Source organism: Amblyomma americanum, chromosome 11 (assembly GCF_052857255.1).
Source record: "Amblyomma americanum isolate KBUSLIRL-KWMA chromosome 11, ASM5285725v1, whole genome shotgun sequence".
NCBI classification, from domain to species: Eukaryota; Metazoa; Arthropoda; class Arachnida; order Ixodida; family Ixodidae; genus Amblyomma; species Amblyomma americanum.
This window is the reverse complement of record NC_135507.1, coordinates 21,741,141-21,764,596: the sequence shown is the minus strand read 5'-3', so window position 1 is coordinate 21,764,596 and position 23,456 is coordinate 21,741,141. Positions and strand designations below refer to the sequence as shown.

The 23,456-nt window shown below is 49.1% G+C and overlaps 2 protein-coding genes across 2 annotated transcripts in view; one reads left to right on the top strand and one right to left on the bottom strand.

The window, feature by feature from the left end:
- LOC144111277 (uncharacterized) overlaps positions 1-6,814 on the top strand; it is a 75,539-nt gene extending 68,725 nt beyond the window's left edge. The window contains exons 18-23 of the mRNA XM_077644513.1: positions 1,573-1,653; positions 1,746-1,778; positions 2,422-2,475; positions 3,074-3,139; positions 3,266-3,298; positions 6,624-6,814. Of these exons, the coding sequence (XP_077500639.1) occupies positions 1,573-1,653; positions 1,746-1,778; positions 2,422-2,475; positions 3,074-3,139; positions 3,266-3,298; positions 6,624-6,641 (285 nt within the window). The 3' untranslated portion in view covers positions 6,642-6,814. The remainder of the gene's footprint in view (positions 1-1,572; positions 1,654-1,745; positions 1,779-2,421; positions 2,476-3,073; positions 3,140-3,265; positions 3,299-6,623) is intronic.
- LOC144111276 (transmembrane protease serine 9-like) overlaps positions 3,200-23,456 on the bottom strand; it is a 29,963-nt gene continuing 9,706 nt past the window's right edge. The window contains exons 3-10 of the mRNA XM_077644511.1: positions 22,291-22,618; positions 20,868-20,978; positions 20,106-20,340; positions 19,269-19,392; positions 10,216-10,378; positions 7,972-8,117; positions 7,133-7,364; positions 3,200-3,328 (exon numbers count right to left, since the gene is read on the bottom strand). Coding sequence (XP_077500637.1) covers positions 7,188-7,364; positions 7,972-8,117; positions 10,216-10,378; positions 19,269-19,392; positions 20,106-20,340; positions 20,868-20,978; positions 22,291-22,618 — 1,284 coding nt within the window. The 3' untranslated portion in view covers positions 3,200-3,328; positions 7,133-7,187. The remainder of the gene's footprint in view (positions 3,329-7,132; positions 7,365-7,971; positions 8,118-10,215; positions 10,379-19,268; positions 19,393-20,105; positions 20,341-20,867; positions 20,979-22,290; positions 22,619-23,456) is intronic.

Here is a 23,456-nt window from a genome sequence, read left to right as displayed (position 1 = left end):
TAATAATAATAATAATAATAATTGGTTTTTGGGGAAAGGAAATGGCGCAGTATCTGTCTCATATATCTTTGGACACCTGAACCGCGCCGTAAGGGAAGGGATAAAGGAGGGAGTGAAATAAGAAAGGAATAATAGGCGCCGTAGTGGAGGGCTCCGGCATAATTTCGACCACCTGGGGATCTTTAACGTGCACTGACATCGCACAGCACACGGGCGCCTTAGCGTTTTTCCTCCATAAAAACGCAGCCGCCGCGGTCGGGTTCGAACCCGGGAACTCCGGATCAGTAGTCGAGCGCCCTAACCACTGAGCCACCGCGGCGGGGCTAGTTAGATAAGCGCAGAACTTGGATTTTTGTGTTGTTGTTATCTCCAAAAATTCGATATTGCAAACGCATATTTGCTGATGCGCTTTCATCGCACCGGACAGTAGTTAGACTGGATCAGTATTTTAGTAGCAAGGGCGAGATTTGTCTTCCGGCCTCGAAAGATGAATGAGAAAGCCAATATCAATTAATACAACAGCGTTACGAGGCCGAAACGATAAAGAGGAGGCTGTATCGCCTTAGCGTTGTACCAGGACAGACCTTATAATGGTTGTAAGGTTGGCCTGCAAGTTGGAGCTGAGAAGGTTTGGTAACTTTTATCAGAAATCATTTAAGTACATGGATAGAAAAGACATTCTCAGTCACGGATGTGCAAAAATACGAGGTTTAGAGAGAAATATTTCCTCGCCTTAGGTTTTCAAACTAGTGAAAGCCTCCACCAAGATATCAGCTTTTCATTTTCAGTTCAAATTATGTGGCTTCTTGTCGGTTCGTCTAAGTTCTTTATCTGCATTATTCTGTTCTCTATGCAGGAAGCATGTGCAATGACGTAACTGTTTTTGTTCGGGATACCGCTTATTAAACGCATTCTGGTCTTGCAACCTATTGTCCCAGCGGTCTGATTAATTCTTGCATACTTAAATGCGATCATATACTAACATTCCTAGTCGCGCTGTTGATTTCATTATAAAGGCTGTATACCTTATATATACACAAGAAACTTAATAAAGTGTGTTCTGAAACGAAACCAAATTTTTACTCAAAACCCTTCATGAATTTTTCGTCATGTGGGATTATGCCGAACACAAGTCCAACATTCCTTGACAAAAATTTTGAAAATTGAAATACTGTAAGGTACTGTTATGGAAATATTGAGCAATGGTTCATTCTAGCGATGCGCAGCAAGATCTTTCTTTTAAGCTTTTTCCTTTGCTCGCATCGAGTAGTTAAGCCAGGTGCCTTAAAGAACCGATGGGGACGCCCTTGACGATAGCAAAAATATTAGCAGCAAAAAAAATGCAAGCCTGCCAAGGGGGGACCTGCGGATATATTTATTGTTGTAGTCATATCTTACAATACATGAAGAAATTACTTTCATAAACTCGTTCCCGTTCAAAAATGCTTTTGTCCAGAATTTCTGGGTATGAATACGCATTACTTCTCCTTGTGAAGTTATTACAAATAGAAGTTTGCAACGAATAGTCTTACAGTGGCGTTCTTTTTTTTCTTTTGGCTGACCATTTTGCAGGAAGAAATTCAGCGCTGCAGAAAGTGCGCTGAGGAGTACATGAATGACAACGAAGCCGCCAACGAGGTCCACTCACTGGATGTAAGATTTCTCTGCAGCTACTCGCATAGAGCGGGACAAACTCTAATACGCACAGAGTTGTGATATGAGTGTTCTTTTGTCCATACTTTCAGGTGCCACAGTTGTACCGGAAATGCTTGTCCGGGGTAAGAATGCTCTCAGTGCAAAGGCATCCTACCCCCTCCCCCCTCCTGAACAGAATGTTCTAACGATCGAGTAACGTTACCAAGTTTCAATCATTTAAGAAACCTTTCTGTCTGGGTATTTTATGGTAGGAGGAATAAATATGATTCAGATAAAGTGGAAGTTGACAGAGATTTCTTGCGAGTACTCCTCAGTCTAGGAGTCCTCTAGCTGCCACCTCCCACCTGGTCCAGTCTGCCAATTTTAGCTGGTCATCCGGCTGAGCAGGCAGCAAAGCATTTTCGCGGCAGTGTGGAAAAGATATTTCGCAAATATATGATCGAACATTATGAATCTCACCTTACTTTGCGAATGCAATAAAATTGAGGCGACCTTCGTTGCAAAACTACAAAGAATACTTTGCAGCCTTCCCATATAATGCCGAAAGGCAAAACTAGTTCAGAAACTGGGTGCGATTAATGAACAAATGTCTTCAGCAAGATAAACTGTTTAAATAGGCAGCTAATGGCCGTTCATGAACTTGAGCTCTTAAAATTTCGAAATTCGCAGCTACTTCCAAAACGGGAGAGAAGGAAAGGCGTCATGTGACGAATAAATGATTAATGTATGATTTGTTAAATTATTCTCCACCGTTCACTTACGCAGACCAACCTGAAGTACCGCCTTTTGGAGGAGTGCCAACAAAAGATACAGGAACCTGTAAGTGCTTGCCTGCATGCGTTATCTTGCACAGGATATATAAACTTATCAGTCATGTTCACGTATAGCATACCAATAAAAATGAAGCGCTGTAGTTAGTTGCGTGATGAATGCCCCCCCCCCTTTTTTTTTTGCAGAATATGTCTGGAAAATTCGGGGGTGCGTTCACTGATTCACCTAATTCACTTGAGTCATTGATCCACTTGATTCGTTTCACAGCTCGAGGCACGGGCCTCTTCACTCCGATGAAGCCACAGTGTGTGAGCGTTTATGTAGTGATTATAAGTAACTATAGAAAAATGAAAAGCGCTATCGTTATCGCATAAATGGCCATCTCCGCGATTTGCGCAGCAAGCGCCAAACTGTCAGCTTTTTTCTTTTCCGAACGATCTTATTTCATCCGAGGACCAGGAAACACGGCAAACAACGGCGCGTCTTCAATTTCTTTCAGAATGAGCAGTCGCGTCTTGCGCCCTCTTCATCACTGCGGTTAATCGTTCGTATTTAGGCGTCGTGTTTAGCGAAGGTGCTCCTTATTTTCACGTCCACCGAAGAACCCATCGTCAGCACTGACGGCGTCCGTTGGCGCGCCTTTCAGGAGGTGGCCAAGAAGTGCAAGCAGTGCATCGCCAGTACGTACCGTTGGAGGATACCCGAGCACCTGGTGAGCGTCGCCCCTTGCCGTCTTCGCTGCCAGTGACCCACTCACTGGAAGCCGTGTGCGGTGTTTTCCTAACGTTCATCTTTATTGCTTTTCTGATAACGTGGTGGTTGTTTTGTTGTTTCCCAGGCACGAGAGGCGAGGAAACGCTGTCTCCTTGAGGTGAGTTAGCGCGGTGCTGGCTGTGACGACCTAGGCAAAATGAAAAGAAGAAGAAAAGAAAATTAATGAAATAGAATAATTGGTTTTTTGGGGGAAAGAAAATGGCGCAGTATCTGTCTCGTATATCGTTGGACACCTGAACCGCGCCGTAAGGGAAGGGATAAAGGAGGGAGTGAAAGAAGAAAGGAAGAGAGAGGTGCCGTATAGTGGAGGGCTCCGGAATAATTTCGACCACCTGGGGATCTTTAACGTGCACTGACATCGCACATCACACTGGCGCCTTAGCGTTTTTCCTCCATAAAAACGCAGCCGCCGCGGTCGGGTTCGAACCCGGGAACTCCGGATCAGTAGCCGAGCGCTCTAACCACTGAGCCACCGCGACGGGTGGAACGAAATGGCGCAGTATCTGTCTCATATATCGGCGGACACCTGAACCGCGCCGTAAGGGAAGGGATAAAGGAGGGAGTGAAAGAAGAAAGGAGGAAAGAGTTGTCGTAGTGGAGGACTCCGGAATAATTTCGACCACATGGGGATCTTTAACGTGCACTGACATCGCACAGCACACGGGCGGAAAAGGTAACACGGATAGGAAGCAAGGAAGCACATTTAAAACGCAGCAATCGTGGTGAAAATACAGTCCCAAGAAAGATGCCAAAAAGGTAGGTGTCAGATTTGCATAAAAAAGTAAAAATAAAAACTGGATTTCGCTCGTCAGCAGGTGTTCATCACCTCGTAGGCTAGCAGCGCCTTTCCTGGCAAAAAAAGTATAAAAGAAAAAGAGCAAAGGTAATTAAAACTGCGCAGAAAGTGGGCTATGGAAACGAGCTTATACAAACACGACTCCGGGGGTGTTTCAAACTGCGCAGAAAGTTGGCTATGGAAACGAGCTTATACAAACACGACTTCGGGGGTGTTTCAAACTGCGCAGAAAGTTGGCTATGGAAACGAGCTTATACAAACACGACTTCGGGGGTGTTTCAAACTGCGCAGAAAGTTGGCTATGGAAACGAGCTTATACAAACACGACTTCGGGGGTGTTTCAAACTGCGCAGAAAGTTGGCTATGGAAACGAGCTTATACAAACACGACTTCGGGGGTGTTTCAAACTGCGCAGAAAGTTGGCTATGGAAACGAGCTTATACAAACACGACTTCGGGGGTGTTTCAAACTGCGCAGAAAGTTGGCTATGGAAACGAGCTTATACAAACACGACTTCGGGGTGTTCGCGGGTGGGACCGCAAAGGCAAAAAGTTCGCTTTCAGGGTAACCCATCGGCGCTTTAGTCGGGACTGAATTTCTGACTGTTTGATCGATTGAAGCACGCGTCGTTGCGGCTTGATGACGTTTGACTGCCAGGCACAAGGTCGCGAGTTCAATTCCGGCTGCGACGTCCGCATTTCAATGAAGATGGTATACGAGACTCTGGAGCCCATTGAAGAACCGCCGATGGTTGAGATTAATTCGGATCCCTCGACTAACGGTGTGCCCCGAAGCCCCTTCTCCGTATTTTTCACACGAATATCAATAAACTGTCATTCCGTAGAGATCAATCGTGGACTCGACTGAGAATGATTTCTGTACTCAAGCAATCCGATCTTGGCCGCAAGTGCAGTCAGGTTCGCTGACCACTACCTAGAGCAAAAAATGCAGCTTTGTTTTTGATTCAGATCCTCACGGGCTATCATTTCATAAACTGATTCCAAGGTCCCAAGGACCCAAGGTTCCATAAATGTATCCAAAGGTACCGATTCCAAGGTCGCGGGATGGAGTCCTGATAGCGGACGCCGCATTTCGATGGACTGGATTGCAAAAGATTTATCTCGTCAGAAGGCAAAATGCAGATGGTCCGTGCTTGATGGCTATCAGTCCGCGAAACGACAAAACACGCGCGCTCTTTCCTATATTAGCGCACGTTAAAGAACCAAGGTGGTCTACATTAATCAAGAGCCCCCCCCCCCCCCCCCCCCCCCCCTCCCACGGCTTCCCTCACAGCCCATATCTCGCTTCTGGACGTTAAGCCTCAAAACTTGCATTTAAAATTATTCGACTAAAACACCCAAACGCCCCTCCAACTTTAGGTTTGACATCAGTTGTCTTTATTTTCGTGTGCATTTTAACGCAATAGCGTTAAAGCTCCCGTTCTGAATAAAATACAGCGTCGGCCGGGCGAAAAAGCAGTTGGTCCTCCTGCGTACCCGCCACGGTGGCTCAATGGTTGGAGTGCTCAGCTACTGATCCGGAGTTCCCGGATTCGAGCCCGACCGCGGCGGGTGCATTTCGATGGAGGCGAAACGCATAAGGCACCCGTGTGCTGTGCGATGTCAGTGCACAAGATCCACAGGTAGTTGAAATTATCCCGGAGCCCTCCACTACGGCACCTCTTTCTTCCTTTATTCTCTCACTCCCTCCTTTACCGACCTTCCTTTACGGCGCGGTTCAGGTGCCCGCCGATATGTGAGACAGATACTGCGCCATTTCCTTTCCCCAAAAAACCAATCTTCCAATTTATTATTGTTATTATTATTCCTCCTATGAGTGCACGTTAAAGATACCCAGGTGGTCGAAATTATTCCGGAGCCCTCCACTACGGCACCTGTTTCTTCCTTTCTTCTTTCACACCCTCCTTTATCCCTTCCCTTACGGCGCGGCTCAGGTGTCCAACGATATATGAGACAAATACTGCGCCATTTCCTTTCCCTAAAAACCAATTATTATTATTATTCCTCCTGCGACCTAGGTCACGTGACTTTGTGACCATCACATCCTGCCCACCAGATTGTGAGCAATTTGCCCATCGTGGCAGGTAGATTAATGATTCTCTGCTAGAGGTTGCGCAAAAGACGCCCGGGTATTGTGCGATGTTAAAGATCCCCAGGTAGTCGAAATTATTCCGGAGCCCTCCACTACGGCACCTCATTCTTCCTTTCCTCTTTCATTGTTTCCATTATCCTTCCCCTTACGGTGCGGTCGAGATGTCCACCCAGATGTGAGACAGTAGCTGCGCCAATCCCTTTCCTAAAAAAAAAAACAATTTCGGTAACGAGAGGTTGCTCGGGAAGAGCAACGTGAGTCTCTCAAGCCTCACAAGTGAGTCTCACAAGTGAGTCTCACAAGGTGGTTGTATATTAAACAGCCACCTGCCGGGGCAGTGGCGCAACGCTTAACCGCTCCACCACTGCGCTAGGGATCCCCGCAATCTATGAATGCAAAGTGCAGAGAATGACCAGCGGACCCCAGGCCGCCGAAAGGAGCTATCATCGCTATCGAATCATTCTTTTAAGGCGTAGCTTATGCGTCCCTTCAAGTTTTTTTTCTCCTGTTCCAGGGCATGCAAGAAAGCTAGCCCACCGACAACAGAGCTCTACTTTTCAAGCACTCCGAAGAAAAGACTCATGCCATCGACAGACCACCAACAGCCTGCAGTTATACCTTATTGTTTTGCTGAATGTTTACGAAAGTGCGACAATAGCCAAAGAGAACAACCCACTCAATAAACTCGTGTTCTGTGCGGCTCGTTTATAATGGCGTCTGTGAGGAATCATTTGCATATTTGCGGCACGCATTGCCAAGAGTTTTCCGGGAACTCAAAATGAATTTTTTTTATTTGAAAGTGACACGACTTAACCCACGAAAATTGCAAAAGCGCATCCCATTGGCGCAGTGTACGTGTGAAGTTTCTTCATCGGAAAAAAAAATGGAGGGCGATGTTACCTTCCTCTACAGAATTTGTCGCTTAAGAAGAGCGGTTGCCCTGCGGCCCTCGTCCGTGCTCAATAGTTGGGGTGGAGGCCTCAAGGGACACTCTAAGGTTCAGGCGCTAATAGTTGTACTCACAAGAATAGATAAGCCTGAACCTCGAGGTGCTTGCTACTTGTTTCTTAACATGGCGTCAGGGTGAGGGCGTGGCGTTGCCCGCAATGACGTCACGGATCCACGCGTAGTGCGGCGTGAGCTTGGTGTAGATGCCTGGATGACGTGGCTCGCCGCATCGAAGACCGCCCGAAATGACGCCCGCCAGCTGCCACCTGCCGGCCTGCTTGACGACGAGGGGACCACCGCTGTCACCCTGGGCAAGAGAGAAGGGCCCACGACACCTCACTCGAAGAAGGCGAAATTGGATTCATAACCAGTCTATATGCATGCTAAATTGGGTTATGGGGCAAAGAAAGTCATGAGAGAAAAAGCGGAAAGGTTGGCTAGCGCGTCGTTCAGATGACGGTGGTACTGTGGAACATCGGAAGACGGTAGAAGCTGCCTGAAAGAAAAATTAACTTCCCGCTTAGTTTATCTTAAATAGTGCTAGGCCTAAATTTCGGACTATTGCGGGTTGGGAACATGTACAGAATACTGAAGATTTAAGATAATACAATAAACGTGTGGAAATTACACAACGGACCGTCCCAATTGTTCTCGAAAGGAGGGAGTAGTAACAGGAATGAAGGTGCAGGCTTAGTAAAAAGTTTACAGCCAAGGCGGAATTGCCTCTGAGCCAGGTCGCGTAGCTCGTTATCGATCCCCGGCGTTCGAAATCTCTCGAAGGTAAGAACCATCGTACTTCCCGCTTTAAGGGTAGGACTTCCACGCATGCAACGAGAACCCCACAACCCAGATCAAAAGCAGAACCCCACCCCTGGGCTCCAAGCTTTTGACAAAGACGGTATACGTTTCCTTACGTGGCAGGAATCATGGCGTCCGTCCTCGTACCCGGCGCAGTACATGAGGTTGTTGATGACGCATGTCTCGTTGTAGTAGGCGGCACAGTCGTCCAAGGGCAGCACGAGCACGGCGGCCTGCTTGAGAACCGGGCTCATCTCGGCCTCTATAGCATTTACCGAGGGCACGAAGGCGAATAGTGTGTTGGTTAGAGCGTTTTAGCAGACCGTAGAAATCCATGACGCCCTTTTTACCAGCCACGAGATTCAGCACATTTGAGCATACGTACAACAATAACTGATGGGCACGTTGGTCTGACATGATTTCCAGTGAAACAGCGCAACGGCACAAGGCCAGAGGACAAGAAAGGACGATACACAGCGCTGACTAACAACAGAATGTTTTATTCAGTGAGCCATGCTTATAAAGGCGCTAGGGACACTGAAAAAACAGAAAAACAGAAAAAAACACACACACAGAACCGTGACAGATATCCCTCCAACCAGGCACGTATATGATAACACAAGGCTAACACGTGTGCAAATATTCATGTTCTTTCTGCAAGATAGCGACAGAAGGGGTGCTTACGCACCTCTGACCCATCTTCAAGATCTCAGACGCTTCGATAAGTTCTCTAGTCAGCTGATCTTTGTGTCTATCAACAATTCTGCTTTTGTCATACAGAGGCTGACAGGAACAATCACGACAGTGAACACCAATGTGGCGGGCAGCGTTTTTGACATCATTTTTGTGCTCCCTCAGCCTATCGTTCAAACAACGACCAGTTTGTCCAACATATGCACCACCACAACTCAAAGGGATCGAATAAACCAGATTCTCTACGCACTTCACAAATTTTACCTCATGCTTTTTTGTGCAGATGGGTTCACCTTCATTTGACTTTTTGGGGCCATTTACACGCGCGCACAGACTTCTCAATTTCACAGGAGCTGAAAAGACAACATCTACTCCGGCTCTCTTACCAATTCTTTTCAAATTATGCGATACAACATGTATGTAGGGTATCACAGACACATTTTTTCTACTGGTACTATGGTCGACAGCGGCAGAAAGTTTTAACTTTTTCAGCATCCCCTCCGCTACAGCTGCTAAGACGTTGAGGGGGTATCCTGCAGTAACGAGCCTCTGAACCTGAGAATAAAAACTATTGGCAGTCCTGTGGGTGCAAGATTTTTTCATGGCGTTACTGAAGCAAGACGCTATAATGCCCCTTTTTACGAGCTTCGAATGAGAGGAACTGTACGGAAGCAACGGCTTTTTGCTCCTAGGTTCAAAAGACCAGCACATATGTGCACGTATCACACACTGCCCTGCGCTTGCAGAGGCCTGGACATTACAAATGGTGCAAAAAATATCAAGGGCAAGATATGTATGTACAAAGGACCAGCGCTAGCTCAAGGACATTGAGACTTTTCTGTAGGTAGAAATGGAGGGCGGGGAGTTTGCACGACGGCCCCCAAGGACGACAGCTGGGCACCGTCGTCGTATGTTGTAACCAAAAACAATAGCGTTCCCGGGATGGCGAAAAAAAAAACGTCCGGGTTGTGTTGAGTCATGCGGTTATGTGACCTGAAGTAGGCTGTGAATGCCACGGTTACGAGAGGTGAGGCCGGTGATCGCATCTGCTGTTCTCACATGGGTTTAGGTGAAAGCGTAAAATATCACGATTCTTATGCGCGTTAGTATGCAGAGCTCAGAAGGCTTACATATGGCCTTGTGTAGTTAACCTTGCGCACGCAACGTAAGAACGTCAAGTCCGGGTACAAGCCACAGACCGGAGAAAAACAAAATCCTTGCCTTTGAATGAGATCCAGACGCCATAACCACTACACTATGTTCCAAGGCCGTCTAGCCGGCCCATCATATTTGTGAATGCTTTCCTCTGCACACTTACAGCCTTATTTTAGTGACATGGCATCCAAGGGCTAGAAAGAGTTGTATATGACCCTGTAAATACTCGGTTACAGAAAACGTCAACAGAAAGCACAATGCAATAAGGAACAATCGCACACCTTAGCACTGTTGATAGTGTTCGGGGAGGGAGAGGGTATTTAATGCTACCTGTTCGAGTAAGTTAGAGTTAGGAAGCTTCACTTTTTGTTTTCTTTTGGGAATGCTAGCAAAGTGTAGCACAGGTGATTAAACACTGTGACCATGTTTTTTTCGTATATTAATTGCAATGATGGTCAAAACTGCGATCGATCTACGGCATGGGACACTAAGACGGAAGAGGAGACTCTTACCGCGCGTGGCACCCCAGCCGGTAACGTAGCAGGTAGTGTTGTCCGCGAGGTCTTGAAGCTCCTCGAGGCAGATGGGCTGCACCTGACCGTTCAGTGTCACGGGCGCATTCAGCTTGAGTAGGGCAATGTCGTGGTCCTTCCGGTTTTCCACCAGCAGCGTCTTCTGGAAGGCCAAAAGAGGAGAAACCGAACTTAGTGTCTTCTTGGCAGAAATTACCAAGGAGGTAGACCTCTCTGAATGTATGGTGACTCTTAGCTTCAGGCAGGAGTCGTGCGGAACAAGGGCTGTCTAAAACCTACGCAGCAGCAACGACCACATTGAGAAAGGTATATTAATTGCTAGAACACGTTTTCGGACTACCTCGTGTATGCTTTGCCGAGGTAAGCGCGTTAGAAGACAGGACAAAAGAAACACCATTGAAGGGGCATACAGTGCTGCTAACAACTCCGATTTTGTAGCGATAGCTACATTACGGTAGCATTTCCAGCCTTCAGCGTGGCGAAGCCGAAGCGGTGGCGGCCCTGCCACCCTGTGGCTGCGCCGCCATGTTGTTACGTGGATGGTCACGTGGTACAGAGCAGCTGCCGGCGGCGCGGCGCCGTGGCTGATCACGTGGTTCGTCACGTGGATGATCACGTGACCAAGTTCAACTCGGCAAGCTGTAGTTATCGCGTCACTCCAGGTTTAACCAAAGCTAAACCACCGCCAATTTTTTTTTGTAAATGTAAGATCAGTTACTTTCATAAAGCAAATCCCTTGACAACAAAAAGAAAAAGAATCACAGGGACATTTAAATTTAAATACATTATGTGTATGGCAATGCGATAGTATTAGAAGCGTCTTTACCGGAAGTGAGGTCGCTTCCAGTCTGGTGACGTCCGTTGCCTCCAGACCATCAGCAAAATTAGCTTCCGACGACACATTTTTTTATTCCTGAGGAGGCTTCAAGTACCAACGCATTAAAACCAACAAACAAGCATGCCATACAGCCTACTTCCGTGCATATACCTTATTGTTAACTGCGTATATCAGGTCCTCATCATCATCATCATCAGCCTTACTACACCCACTGCAGGGCAAAGGCCTCTCCCATGTCTCTTCAATTAACCCTATCCTTTGCCAGCTGCATCCACCCTTTGCCTGCAAACTTCTTAATCTCATCCGCCCACCTCACCTTCTGCCGCCCCCTGCTACGCTTACTTTCTCTTGGAACCCACTCCGTTACCCTTAAAGACCAGCGGTTATCTTGCCTTCGCATTACATGCCCTGCCCAAGCCCATTTCTTTCTCTTGATTTCGACTAGGATGTCATTAAGCCGTGTCCTCGTGCTATGCAAAAATGTAGTACATATCTTTTTTTTTCAAGTGATCTTTCAATAAAACACCCAAGTTGTAAATAGCGCTGTGTCTCCTCCACTTCATTTTTTTGTACCGATAGCTACATTACGGTAGCATTTCGAGCCTTCAGCGTGGCGGCGCGGTGGCGGTGGTGGCGCCGCCACGCTGTCATGTGGTGTGGAGAGAGAGAGAGAGAGAGAGAGAAAACTTTTATTTCTTTCCAAGAGGTTCGCGGGGATGAAGACTTCCTGGTCGTCTTGCTTGGGTGCTGGCGACTGGAGTCCTCAAGCAAGAGTGGGCCCTCAGTCCAGGGCTCCACTGAGTTGTGCCGCTTCAGTTGCGTGCTTTACCAAGGCCCTCTGGACCTCAAGCTCGCAGCTGAAGAGACAGCTCTCCCATTGCTCCGCACTCGGTGTTTGTTGATTGTGGAATGCTATGTTTCTCTTGCATTCCCAGGTGATGTGATAGAGTGTGGGCGTACTGCCGCACCAGGGGCAGTCTGGTCTGAATTGCGTTGGTGATATCTTGTTGTATGTGTGTAGGTTAGGGAAGGTGTTCGTCTGTAGCCTACGCCATCCTACAGCCTCTTCCCTATTTAGTGCTTTGTGTGGTGATGGATATCTCTTTCTGATTCCCCTATATAGTTGTAGGGTCTCTGTGTAGCCCCCCTCGCATATGAGTAGCCGTGACTCCGAGACGATCGATAAGCCTGCTCGGTAAGTGAGCCCTCGAGCTAGACTGTCCGCCCTTTCGTTTCCTGCTACGCCTGCGTGGGCTGGCACCCAGATTATATGTTGTATGGGTATTCTTTCAGCTGAGGCTGCCGCCTCGCTGATTATTCTGAGGGCAGTGCCGCTGATATTGCCCTTCGTATAGTTTCTGCATGTTTCTTTCGAGTCCGTTAGGATATTTAGGGAGCGACCTTTTCTGTAGCCTTCGGCTATCGCTAGCGCGACGGCAATTTCTTCGGCCTCTGCTATCCTTGACACCCCTACTGAAGCGCAGGTGATAGTTTCCCCTGTACCGTTGACCACCGCTACCGCGGCTGTGCGTTTCTCTGCTCTTGCGTACATAGAAGCGTCTGTGTATAGTGTGCTTTCGGATTGGCCTAGCCTTCTGTTTATCTGTTCGGCCCTGGCTCTCCGCCTTTCTTCGTGTAGGTTGGGATCCATATTTTTAGGTAAGGGTCCCACGTTGAAAGTTCTTCTGAGGTCGTCTGGAACTTCTGTGTATCTGTCAGCCAGACCACTTGCGTTCCGACCTAGCCTTTTTAGGAGCGCCCTTCCTGTGGGAGAGCCCCTGAGCCTCGTCAATTGCGCACCCATTTGAGCCTCTGCTAGCTCGTCAAAGGTGTTGCTGACTCCGAGCTGGAGTAATTTTTCATTTGACGTGTTCCTGGGTAGGTGCAGAGCGATCTTGTAGGCCTTCCTTAGTATACAGTCGGCTTGCTCTCTTTCCGCTTTTGTTGTTGCGTGGTAGGGCAGCGAGTATGTGACCCTGCTGACGATTAGGTTGTTTACGAGTCTTAGGGTGTCGTCTTCCTTCATTCCGTATCTTCTTTGGGATACTCGGCTGATCATTCTTCCTACTTGTTCCGTGGCTTTCCTGAGCAGGGTGATGGTGTGGCTGCATTTGCGGCTACTCTGTAGCCACATGCCCAGAATGCGGATTATGTTTTTCTCCGGGATCGGTTGTCCCTCGAGGACGACGTCCAGCGGGGCTTGGGTAGGGTGTCTCCCTATTCTGATGAGCTCCGATTTTTCGGTCGAGCATTTCAGGCCCCTCTCCTTCACGTAGTCTTCTACGCAGGTGGCGGCGTCCTGTAGTCGGTCTTGTTTTTCTCCTAGCGATCCTTGGGTGATCCACACGGTTATGTCGTCGGCGTACATGGCGTGTTTGATACCCGGGATCTCTTTGAGCTTTCTTGCCAGTCTTAGCATTGACATATTGAAGAGCACCGGCGATATGACTGAGCCTTGGGGTGTTCCTTTGCAGGGTGTGGCGAAGACGTCACTTCGCAGCTCGGCTAGCCCTACGGTCGCTGTTCGGTTGCTTAGGAAGGCCCTGATGTAGTTATGGGCTCTCCTTCCGCAGTTCGTGTCGTTTATGCCTTCCATGATGGCGGCGTGGCTTACGTTGTCAAAGGCTCCTTTGATGTCGAGGGCCATGACAACGTTTTCTCCGCTTCTCGGCATTTTTTCAAGTACTTCCTCCTTTAGCTGGAGGAGTACGTCTTGCGTGGACAGGTGGGCTCGAAACCCGTACATGCTATCAGGGTAGAGTTGGTTTCTCTCCAGGTGTGACTGAGTTCTCTTCGTTATTATTCGTTCGTACATCTTGCCTAGGCACGATGTGAGGGATATCGGCCTGAGGTTTTCCACTTGTAGTTTTTTACCGGGCTTCGGAATCATCACCACGACCGCGTGTTTCCATTCGGCGGGTACTGTTCCTTCCTGCCATAGTTTATTGAGGTACGCGGTGAGCTGGTCAATAGCTCCGTCGCTTAAGTTTCTGATCAGTGAATTGCGGATTCTGTCTGCTCCTGCTGCCGTGTTTCTTGTTGCCGACCTGATCGCATCGACCACCTCTTCCCTGGTTATGGGCCTGTCCATGACGGGGTTCTCTTCGCCTTGATATTCCTCTTTGTAACACTCGACCTGGTCGTTGCCGTAGCATTTGACCCGGACCTCCTCCAGTAGTTGTTTATCTGTACCGGTGTATTGGTGCACCAGCCTTCGTATTGCTTTGCCGCTCTCCGACTTGTTTTTGCTTGGGTCCATGAGGGACTTGAGGATCTGCCACGTTCTGGCCGTGCTCAGGGTGCCGTTCAGCGCGTTGCTAAACTGCTGCCATCCTTGTCTGGCCAGCTGCGTCGCGTACTCCTCCGCCTGCTTGGTGATTTCAGCTATCTTGGTCTTGAGCTTCCTGTTCAGCTTTTGTCTTTTCCACCGTGCGGTGAGTCCGCGTCTCGCCTCCCATAGCTTGAGGAGTCGCTTATCCACCTCCGGGGCGTGTTCGGTTCGGTCCACTTCTTTGGTGTAGAGTTCCTGGACCTCCTTGAGCTGTTGGCTCCACTCCCCCACAGATACAATGTCGCCTCCTTGCATCTGTCTACAGTGGGCCCTGAAGGCGTCCCAGTCGACGAGACGGGTCTTGCCTATTTTTCGTTTTGTGTCTTCGGCTGTGATGCTGGTTTTCAGTATATAGTGGTCGCTTCCTAGGTTTTCGAGTAGGTTTTCCCACTCGACCTGTCTGGCGCCCCTCACAAAAGTCAGGTCGGGGCAAGTGTCTGGGCTGACGCTGTTACCCTGTCTGGTTGGTTGGGTTTCGTCAGTTAGGAGATCGCAATCCGTTTGCTCTGCAGCGTCGCTGATTGTTCTTCCTTTTTTATCGTCTTTGCTGTAACCCCATTTTGGGTGCTTGGCGTTGAAATCGCCTGCTATTATTAGGGTGTTGTTGCCCGCTAGTTTTCTAGCCTCTGTAAAAAGCCTGCTAAAGTCCCCATCCTTCTGCTTAGGCGGGCTGTATAGGTTGATAATAAAGGTGCTCTTGGATTGTGCTTTCTTTTTAGGTATAATCTCTGTGATCATGTGGTCGATCCGAGTGTCCGTTATTTCGTCGTGTGCTGTGGCTACCAGTTTCTTGCTTACGAGGGTCGCCGTACGGCGAGCTTCCTGACACGTATAGCCCCTCAGCGAAGGTGTGCAGTTGGTTTCCTGTAATATAATTACGTCTGGCGGGGTTCCTTTGGCATAAATGTACTGCTGCAGGAGGCCTTGTTTTTGCCTGTACCCCCTGCAGTTCCATTGCCATATCTCTAATTGTTGGAGGCGTTCTGCCATGATGGTGTACTAGGGTTGGAGTTGAGGGTTTCTGCGCCGAACCTGCGTTCGTTATATAGGCGTTCTCTAGCGTCGTTAGTCGTTCTCTGCGCGTTCTGATTCTTAATGTGTGTTCTAACGTTTTGCTCTAGAAGGGCAAATTTCTGCTGCATAAATTGCATCTGCTCTTGCGTCTGTTTCTGCATGTTCATTATGAGAGCCTCGAGCTTCCCATCTTGTGGCTGTGTTGCTTCCACCATTGGGGGTGGTGGGGTCTGAGTTTTGGGCTGTGTCTGCCCTGTCCTGATTTCGCGGAGTTCTTGAAGGACCTCGCTCAGCTGCTTTCTGAGTTGGCCTAGTTCCTGTCTGAGGGCTTTGTTCTCTTCCATTAACTGTTTCTCGCGAGTGGATTGTGTGTTTGTGTTTGAGTGCGGAGCAAAGAGCGTTTTGGGAGGGCCGTCTCCCCAGCTCACCTTGACACCGCCGGTCTTCTTTTTCTTCTGTTGCTCTTGTCCTTGCTTCTGCTTCTGTTGCTGTTGTCCCAGGGGCGGGAAGGACTCGTCCCGCTCGGATCCTCGACTCCGGCTCCGGTTGCGGCTGCGTCCGCGGCTGCCGCTGCGCCCGGATTCCTGGCTCTCGTCTCGGAACCACCGCGGCCTTCTTCTGCGGCTGCGGTCCCGGCTCTTGCGTTGCTGCTGCAGGGGGCCCCACCGCAGCTCGCTCGCTGATTTGAGTCGTTGTTTGCAGTCCCTCGTGCCCGTGATGTGGTCGCCGTCACACACTAGGCACTTGGGTGTACACTGGTGGTCCGTCGTTGGGTTCTGAAGTCCGCATTGTCTGCAGACCTTGGCGTTCGGGTTTGGGCAGACGTCCATGCGATGCCCCTGTTGGCCGCAGGTGTAGCATACCTGCCTTGTTGGCCTGTACGGGTGGCACCGGTATTCGCTGCTGTGGTAGATGAGAAACTTCGGAAGAGTAGGGCCGTCGAAAGTGATGAGGGCCGTGCTTGAATTTCCAAGCATTCTTGCCGTTATGACTCTGACGCCCTGGGTGCGAAGTCGTATGTGGGCCTTGAGTTCCTCGGATGTGGTTTTCGGTGCTGGGCCGTGAATAACTCCCCGTAGCGTTCCCTCCGGGGCCGCCGCGTGTGTGTTCACTGCAAAGCTTTTGCCTCCAAAGTTGATCTGCCTGATGTGCAGAACCTTCTTGGCTGCGTCTTCGTTAGCTGTGCTCACGATTATGATGTTCGAGCCGTGGCGAAGTCGGACGAGAAGATCTTCTTCCTTGCATCCTCTTCCGGTGGCCGCAACCACCGCTTCCACCACTTTGTATTGCGGTAGATCCTTGACTGCGAGTCCCCTCGGCCGGAGGACTATCTTGATGTCGTCTTTCGGGAGAGGAGGCAGTCGCAGCCTCGGCCCTCCCTCCCATTGTTTCTTCTCCGGTGCGCCAGCTGCGCTTCTTCCCGCTTCGTCGGAAAATGGCGACCTTCCTGCGCCGTTTCCCGCCAAAATTTGCGGTTTGTCGCCGCCAGTTTGGCGTCTCTTCGATTTCTTTGACTGGACGACCGCCCAGCCTTCTGCTTTGTCTGCGTCCATTCCGTTAACTTGTGGTCGTTGTAGAGTCGATGGGGTGCTGCATCCCGGGGCTTGAGTCCCTGTAGCGACGAGGCCGTCGTGGCCTCGCGGTACGTGGGTCACGTCGATGGTGTCGTGGAAGTCTTCTTCCATGTTTTCGGGCGGTTCCGTAAAAAATCCTGGTTGTCTTGTGATTGTGGGTTGTTCCTGACTCGAAGTTTTCGTTCGGGACATCGCTCCGATGCGTCTTCACCGCGGGCCGAGGCCGGGAAGGCCGCGGAGCCCCGAGCTCGTGCTAAGCATCGTTAGGCTTAACGCCTGGCCGACCACGTGGGAACTTCAAAGTCCGATAAAATCCTAAAAAATGGACCCACCGGCTTGGAAGTGGTATCCTCGTGGTCCGCTTCACTTTCGGCGTCGGTTCCAGCAAGAATTTTGGAGATCCGTAGGGATTAACCGGGTCAGAGGACCCAAAAATCGCGGAGCGCATGTGAGGCACGTCCGTACTCTTCGACGATCGCAGCGCCTCCAATTCGAAGGAGAACCTCCGGAGACGAAACGTAAAAGTGTGTCGGTCCCTAAGAGGTGGTGTGGAGCAGCTGCCGGCGGCGGGACGCCGTGGCTGATCACGTGGTTCGTCACGTGACCAAGTTCCACTCGACCAGCTGTAGCTGTCGCGTCACTCCAGGTCTAACCAGAGCTAAACCACCGCCATTTTTTTATTCAGACAAACACTTACAGCCGTCTAGGGGTAGACCAAGAGGCGAATGAATGCACGACAAAGAATCAGCCCCCCCCCCCCCCTCGTCCCTCCATGGGCACAAGGAAAACACCGGGAATACAAACTGGAACGATTGACTATGCACCACCGTGCTTCACAGTTGACATAGATCTTCCAGAAAACAAACACGAACAAATTGCACAAAAGAGAACGCAGCAAACATCAACAGATTGGTTACGCCTGAAGTGAAAAAAGGTATGCAGTGATTTTCTTTTCAAAGACTTTAAATGAGTTGCTTTCTTCTGTAATGTTCAAAGCGAATAACGATCATTTAGAAAGCTATAGACTCTGTTAGTTTCTGCAAGTGCCATAGTTTGTGCGTGTTTTTCCCTTGTTTTTAGCTTGCGTGCCGCGTGCTATAAGCGTGTACTTTTGTAAGAGACTTCTGGAATAAGGCGGCAGCATTTGGATGCTTTTGGTGGTAAGTAGCCAAAGCTTTTTTTCTTCATACATCCCATACATGGTTATAAACTGGGGTTTTTTTTTTAAAATAATGGTGCAGTGTGATTAAGGTATGGTGCATTTTCGATTTGCGGGAATTTCTTTTGCAACAAGTATAAGGTTTCTATTCTTGTTTTAGGCGCTGCTGCCCAAACAAGAAGACAAACATTATAACGTGAATGCACTAATCTGTAATATAGGTGTTTCTTCAGCCAAGTAGCTAATAAGTGCTTAAGCTTGTGCATGGCTCCAATTGATATAGAGATACTGAATCGAACTCTATCAATGTGAAGTGCTCAGTCTAAATCCACGTTGAAAAAGACGCAGACAGTGTGACGCATTCAATAGTTCCATCACTAAATTGAATCAGAGTTCATTAATGAATTAATTAGTTAATTTTTTCCACTATACAATGAAAAAAAGAGCCAAAGGAAAAACCGTTCAAGCACGGCTTGAGTTGTACTTGGCCCCACTTATCAGGCAGTAGCAGCAGCGAGAAAAGCACAAAAAGCAACGCTCTAGGACGCAGCGAGCTCTGTCAGTATAAAGCAAAATATACAGCAATAAAAATGGAACCGTAGCAAGTGGTACAAACATTCAACATATCAAAATAAACTACATCACCCTGCACTAATTGAGCAGATATCACATGCTACACAAAATAACAGAGTAAGATTCAACGGATGAACATGGCGATGAGATCAGAAAGTTGCAGCTTAGAAATGTCAATACCTTGATTTATATTGTCATTCAACATACGTGGTTAAAGATCATGCAGCTTTTGTCGACCGTAGCGCTTGACGCTCTCATTCGCATCGTCTCATCTTCTTGCACCTTGACCTACGCATCTGAACAACGAGGAGCCCTTCATGCAACATTTCTCAAATTGGAACTCACGACGTGTGCAATCCAAACAACATTTCACCCAGGCCCAGGAAGAGCAGTTTCAAAGCACGTCATCAACATTGAAAAAATAAAAAGGAATGTTCATTCGTCACACGTACCATTCATTTTGGTTTGCAAACTTTTAAGGCTCTGTTGAAAGACTAACGAAAAGAGAGAAGAGTACTCGGTAGGGGTGAAATCTGCGCTCACCACCTCCATCTGGTAGCCGGGGTGGATGAAGATCGCGTCCACGTAGCGCAGCTGTTGCGTAGCCTCCTCCTCAACGAGGTAGTACTTGCCCACGTAGGCTATCCAGTCCGACGGCTCGCCCCAGCTGCGAACACGCAAGCGTATCACCCCCGCCGTTCGAAATGTAATAAAGGACAGTCCTGTTGTTTGGTTTCTCTCGGCTAAATTAACCCTCAGAGCCACAGAAACAGTAAAGCACAAAACTTCTTTTCAAAATTTGTGCAGTTCACCTTACATAGCCGGAAGACTCTTCAAGTCATGCGGTGAGGCAACCTATGGCCAGTACTGTCCTTTGTCCTTCGAAAGCACTGCCCTTACGGCCGCATTACAGTGGGAAGAACTGTCCGAAACATCTTTGTACTAGTTCTGGCACTGTAGGTACTTCAGGCATTTGGACGAACAATTCTTCGGTTTGCTGCTTGAAGTGCTCGCGTCAAAATCGCTGCAGGAGGCCGGAACTGTTCATCCCAGCTATACACAGCCTTAATACAGACGTGTCCCCTCAAGGGGCTGTCCTCAGGTCGCAGACGGCCTGAAAGAGCTTCCCCTGTCACTGTTTATAATGCCTAGAGTACAAGAAGCGTTACAGAAGGCGGCTAGCTGACTGCTGTAAGGAGACGACCTATAGCTGACTACCTAGCTCTCAGTCTGTGCTTCCGTCTGCTCCCGCCTCCAGAAACTAGCCACAGGTATCATGCCTGCCCTTTGATTCGGAGTGGAGTTTCATAACTAGCATACAGGACTGCGGAACTCTCGCACTGGGTGTGAAGTCGCGAGGAGAGGCGAACTCGCACCCACGTTCGGAAGCAATGCGCCGCAGAGACGAGCCACTGCGGAGCGACGAGCGTGGCGCCACACTTGTGTCCGTAGACGGGGTCCTCTGCGAGCCTCAGAGACGCCTGCCACGGCCAGCTCTCGGGCTTGGCTCGGCGACCGCCCACGATGTAGGCGTCCTCGTCGCCATGGAAACGGAATGGGTCCGTCTGCGGCTGGCCGCACGTCGCCGACGCGTCGTTCCCGCTCCCGTCGAATCCTGGGAGCAAGCCCAGCGTAGAAGACCGGGTGGGAACATGATAACTAACAGATTATTCAGCGGGCGAATGTAAAATGGTTTTTTTTCCCGCCCCCGATAAGCTGCGAAAACTGTGCGAAGTGACAAAGCCCGGCGGCTCAAAGAAGTTTGAGTACAAAAAGAAACACCGAACCAAGTTCGTTGGATTATTGACTCAACTGTCGACAGCATCCCTTCGACATGTGGAAAAAACTCTGTAGGCCACAGCGGTAGTTGTTTAAATGATTGCCTCCGGGAACATTGTAACAATGTAACTGAACAGCGAGGAGGTTTACTAGACGCACACTGAAAAAATGCGTCAAAGGCAAAAACAGTGAATATCAGAAGGCAAATGAATCGTGTCATGTGTACATGCGCGACAACATAGAGGTTTCGTCTTGCAGTGGGCATAGTCAGGCTGATGCTGATGATGTTTAGAGTGTACGAGGTAGCACTCGCAGAATAAGAAGTAAAAGTGACGTGATCCTGCGCGAATGTCCGGGACTTACCGCAGCGTTCTTCGTCCGTGCCATCGCCGCAGTCGTCGTTTCGGTCGCACTTCTTGGCTTCGTCCACGCACTGGGAGTTGCGGCACTTGAGTTCCCCATCCTGGCACTCTTCTGCGCATTTTGTAAATTTAAAGATTCATTTTAAGTCACGTCACCAATGCTGGTCACGCGAACCTGCGCCATGACGTCACAGCGTGCATAGAAGCGCAAGAACGCGCTCCCCGCTCGCAGGTCATGTGACTATTCGGCGCTTCCGATTGAATTTCGAGCGCCCAAGTTTGCCGCGTTGTTGGAAGAATGGGCGGAGCTTACGCCGGTATGACGCAACACATCCAACAGCTGCGCTAGTTTAATATGAAGGTATAATCATGGAGACATTTTTCTGTCGCCCTCTTTCGCGGGAAAACACTTCTTTGACAGCACCTTTAAGCATCAGCGCATAACAAACATAGATGTGGCGTGATGCGTGATGAACCTTCGTGGCTTTACAAACAAAATAGAATTTGTGAAGAAAATTACAACACGACACGTTTTAATTACAAAATCACAATGATTACAACAAAACTACTTGTCATGTTGGACCTCCACGACGCACTAGCAGACAATTAAATGCGCAAGTTGTGCCATAATTTAAGTGCGCATGGTTCTGACATCAGAACGGCCTGAAGTGGTATACATATCAGGACTCCGTTAGAACAGTCTGTACATGCGCAAGCGTTTCAGTGAAGCAGAAAGCTACCCAGTACTTTATGCCAGTCTTTGAAAAGTATAGATCTAGAAGACTGTCATTGTGCCTATCCGTTCCTTCGTTTTGTACGGATTACATACTTCATGCTGTTCTCTCTTTCTCTTTTCAGTTTGTCCCCTTTTACCCTTTCTCGATGCGTACGGTTGCAAACTGAGCCGGGGTCTGGGGCTGCGTCTTGTGAGAATCAGTTTCAGGACCAATCTTTCCAGAAGGCGGCCTCTTCTCCGCCATTGGTCAGGCCTCCTTCGATACCAGTTCCGGCGAACGATGTATAGCTAGCTGGCCATCATCAATCATGACGCCATAGGTGGCAGTTGCCATGGTAATTAGGCAAATGAATGAATCGTGAAATTACTTGTTTTAGAATGTGGCCCCTGGTCAACATTCCTGCTTTCTGTGCCTCTCTCTTCAGTGACCATTTGTTTACTACGAAGGCGCCAAGCACTCAGACCACGGTCGAGACAGCGGACTTAAGACTGGTGCACCCGTAGCGCCTGTGCATCGCTATAGTCTTGTTCATTCATTCATCCATTCAATCAATCAATCAATCAATCAATCAATCAATCAATCAGTCAGTCAGTCAGTCAGTCAGTCAGTCAGTCAGTCAGTCAGTCAGTCAGTCAGTCAGTCAGTCAGTCAGTCAGTCAGTCAGTCAGTCAATAGACTGTTACTTACCTCCTACCGGAGCTTCGGTCAGGTAATATTTCGCGACGAACCCGAATCCCGGAGTCCCAAGTTTTCCAGAAGTGAACACGAGCGTAGCAGCGGTGTTGGGAGGTAGCGCGTAGTCGCGCGGAAGCCACGGTCCGCACCAGCGGGCCAACAGGGTCGCGGATGCCATGTCGTCAAAGGCCGATCCCGCGCCCGACAGCGGCTTCTGCGCCTGTTTCTCCTGCTGAGACCTGGACTGTGGCCGCAATTCACCGGCGTACAGGGCCAGCCGGTCGCGGACACAGTCCATAGAGTCCTGAAGCGAGAACTCCTCGAACGCCAAGTTGATCACCTCAAGTGAAAGAGAGAAAATGAGAGTGGACTGTGTAGGAACGTTTTGTAAGATTAGATTCTGATCCATGTAAGATCAGTACGTCTATCGTCGCGTGTTCCAAGGAAAGGGAAAGTCTGGATGCACTTGTTAGGCCTTTTCAATGCATAAGCTAGATTGTAGGGTTGCACTTTTCTTTCCTGCGACCGCGCTCCCGGTATTCGCTTTCCTCGCTCCAACTTTCTTCGTGTCGACTCTTCCCGATACCCTTTCTGCTGACCGCTCTGTCCGCGTCTAGATCCTGCGTGTACACCTCCCCTATTCCGCGACCACTTTCCATTTGTCTGTTCCCCACGACTCCGCTCTCCTTCCCACGCGGTCAAAGATATCCGACGGATGTCCTAATAAGGTGCGTACTTCCAACAGTGTATCGACATGCACTCGCAGAATGAAACACGTTCGAAAATGGACGGCAGGATCGAGATGGGACGTCTGCGGGACTTACAGAGGACTTCCCTCTCCGGAGCAGCTTTGAAATGCGGTCAGGAAGGCGGAATAAGTACAAAAATCCCTTCGCTTGGTGGCAATGAGCTGGTTCTGTATTTATCTCCCATACTGCCTTACCCATAGTAAGCCAGTGATTTTGCCAGTGATTCGTGCCAAATTTTGCAGCCTGGCGACGTCTTGAGGCAGCACAAGTTAATTTAAATGTTCCATTTCGTGCCCTCAACCGGAGCGATTTCTGCGGGCAACATTGCGTGTGTGATGTCACGGGCTGGCACGCTTGTCGAGATTAGCTCTGCGTTTGCTGAAGAGCGAAATTCCGAGTCTGTTTTTGGTCACTTCGGACAAATAATGA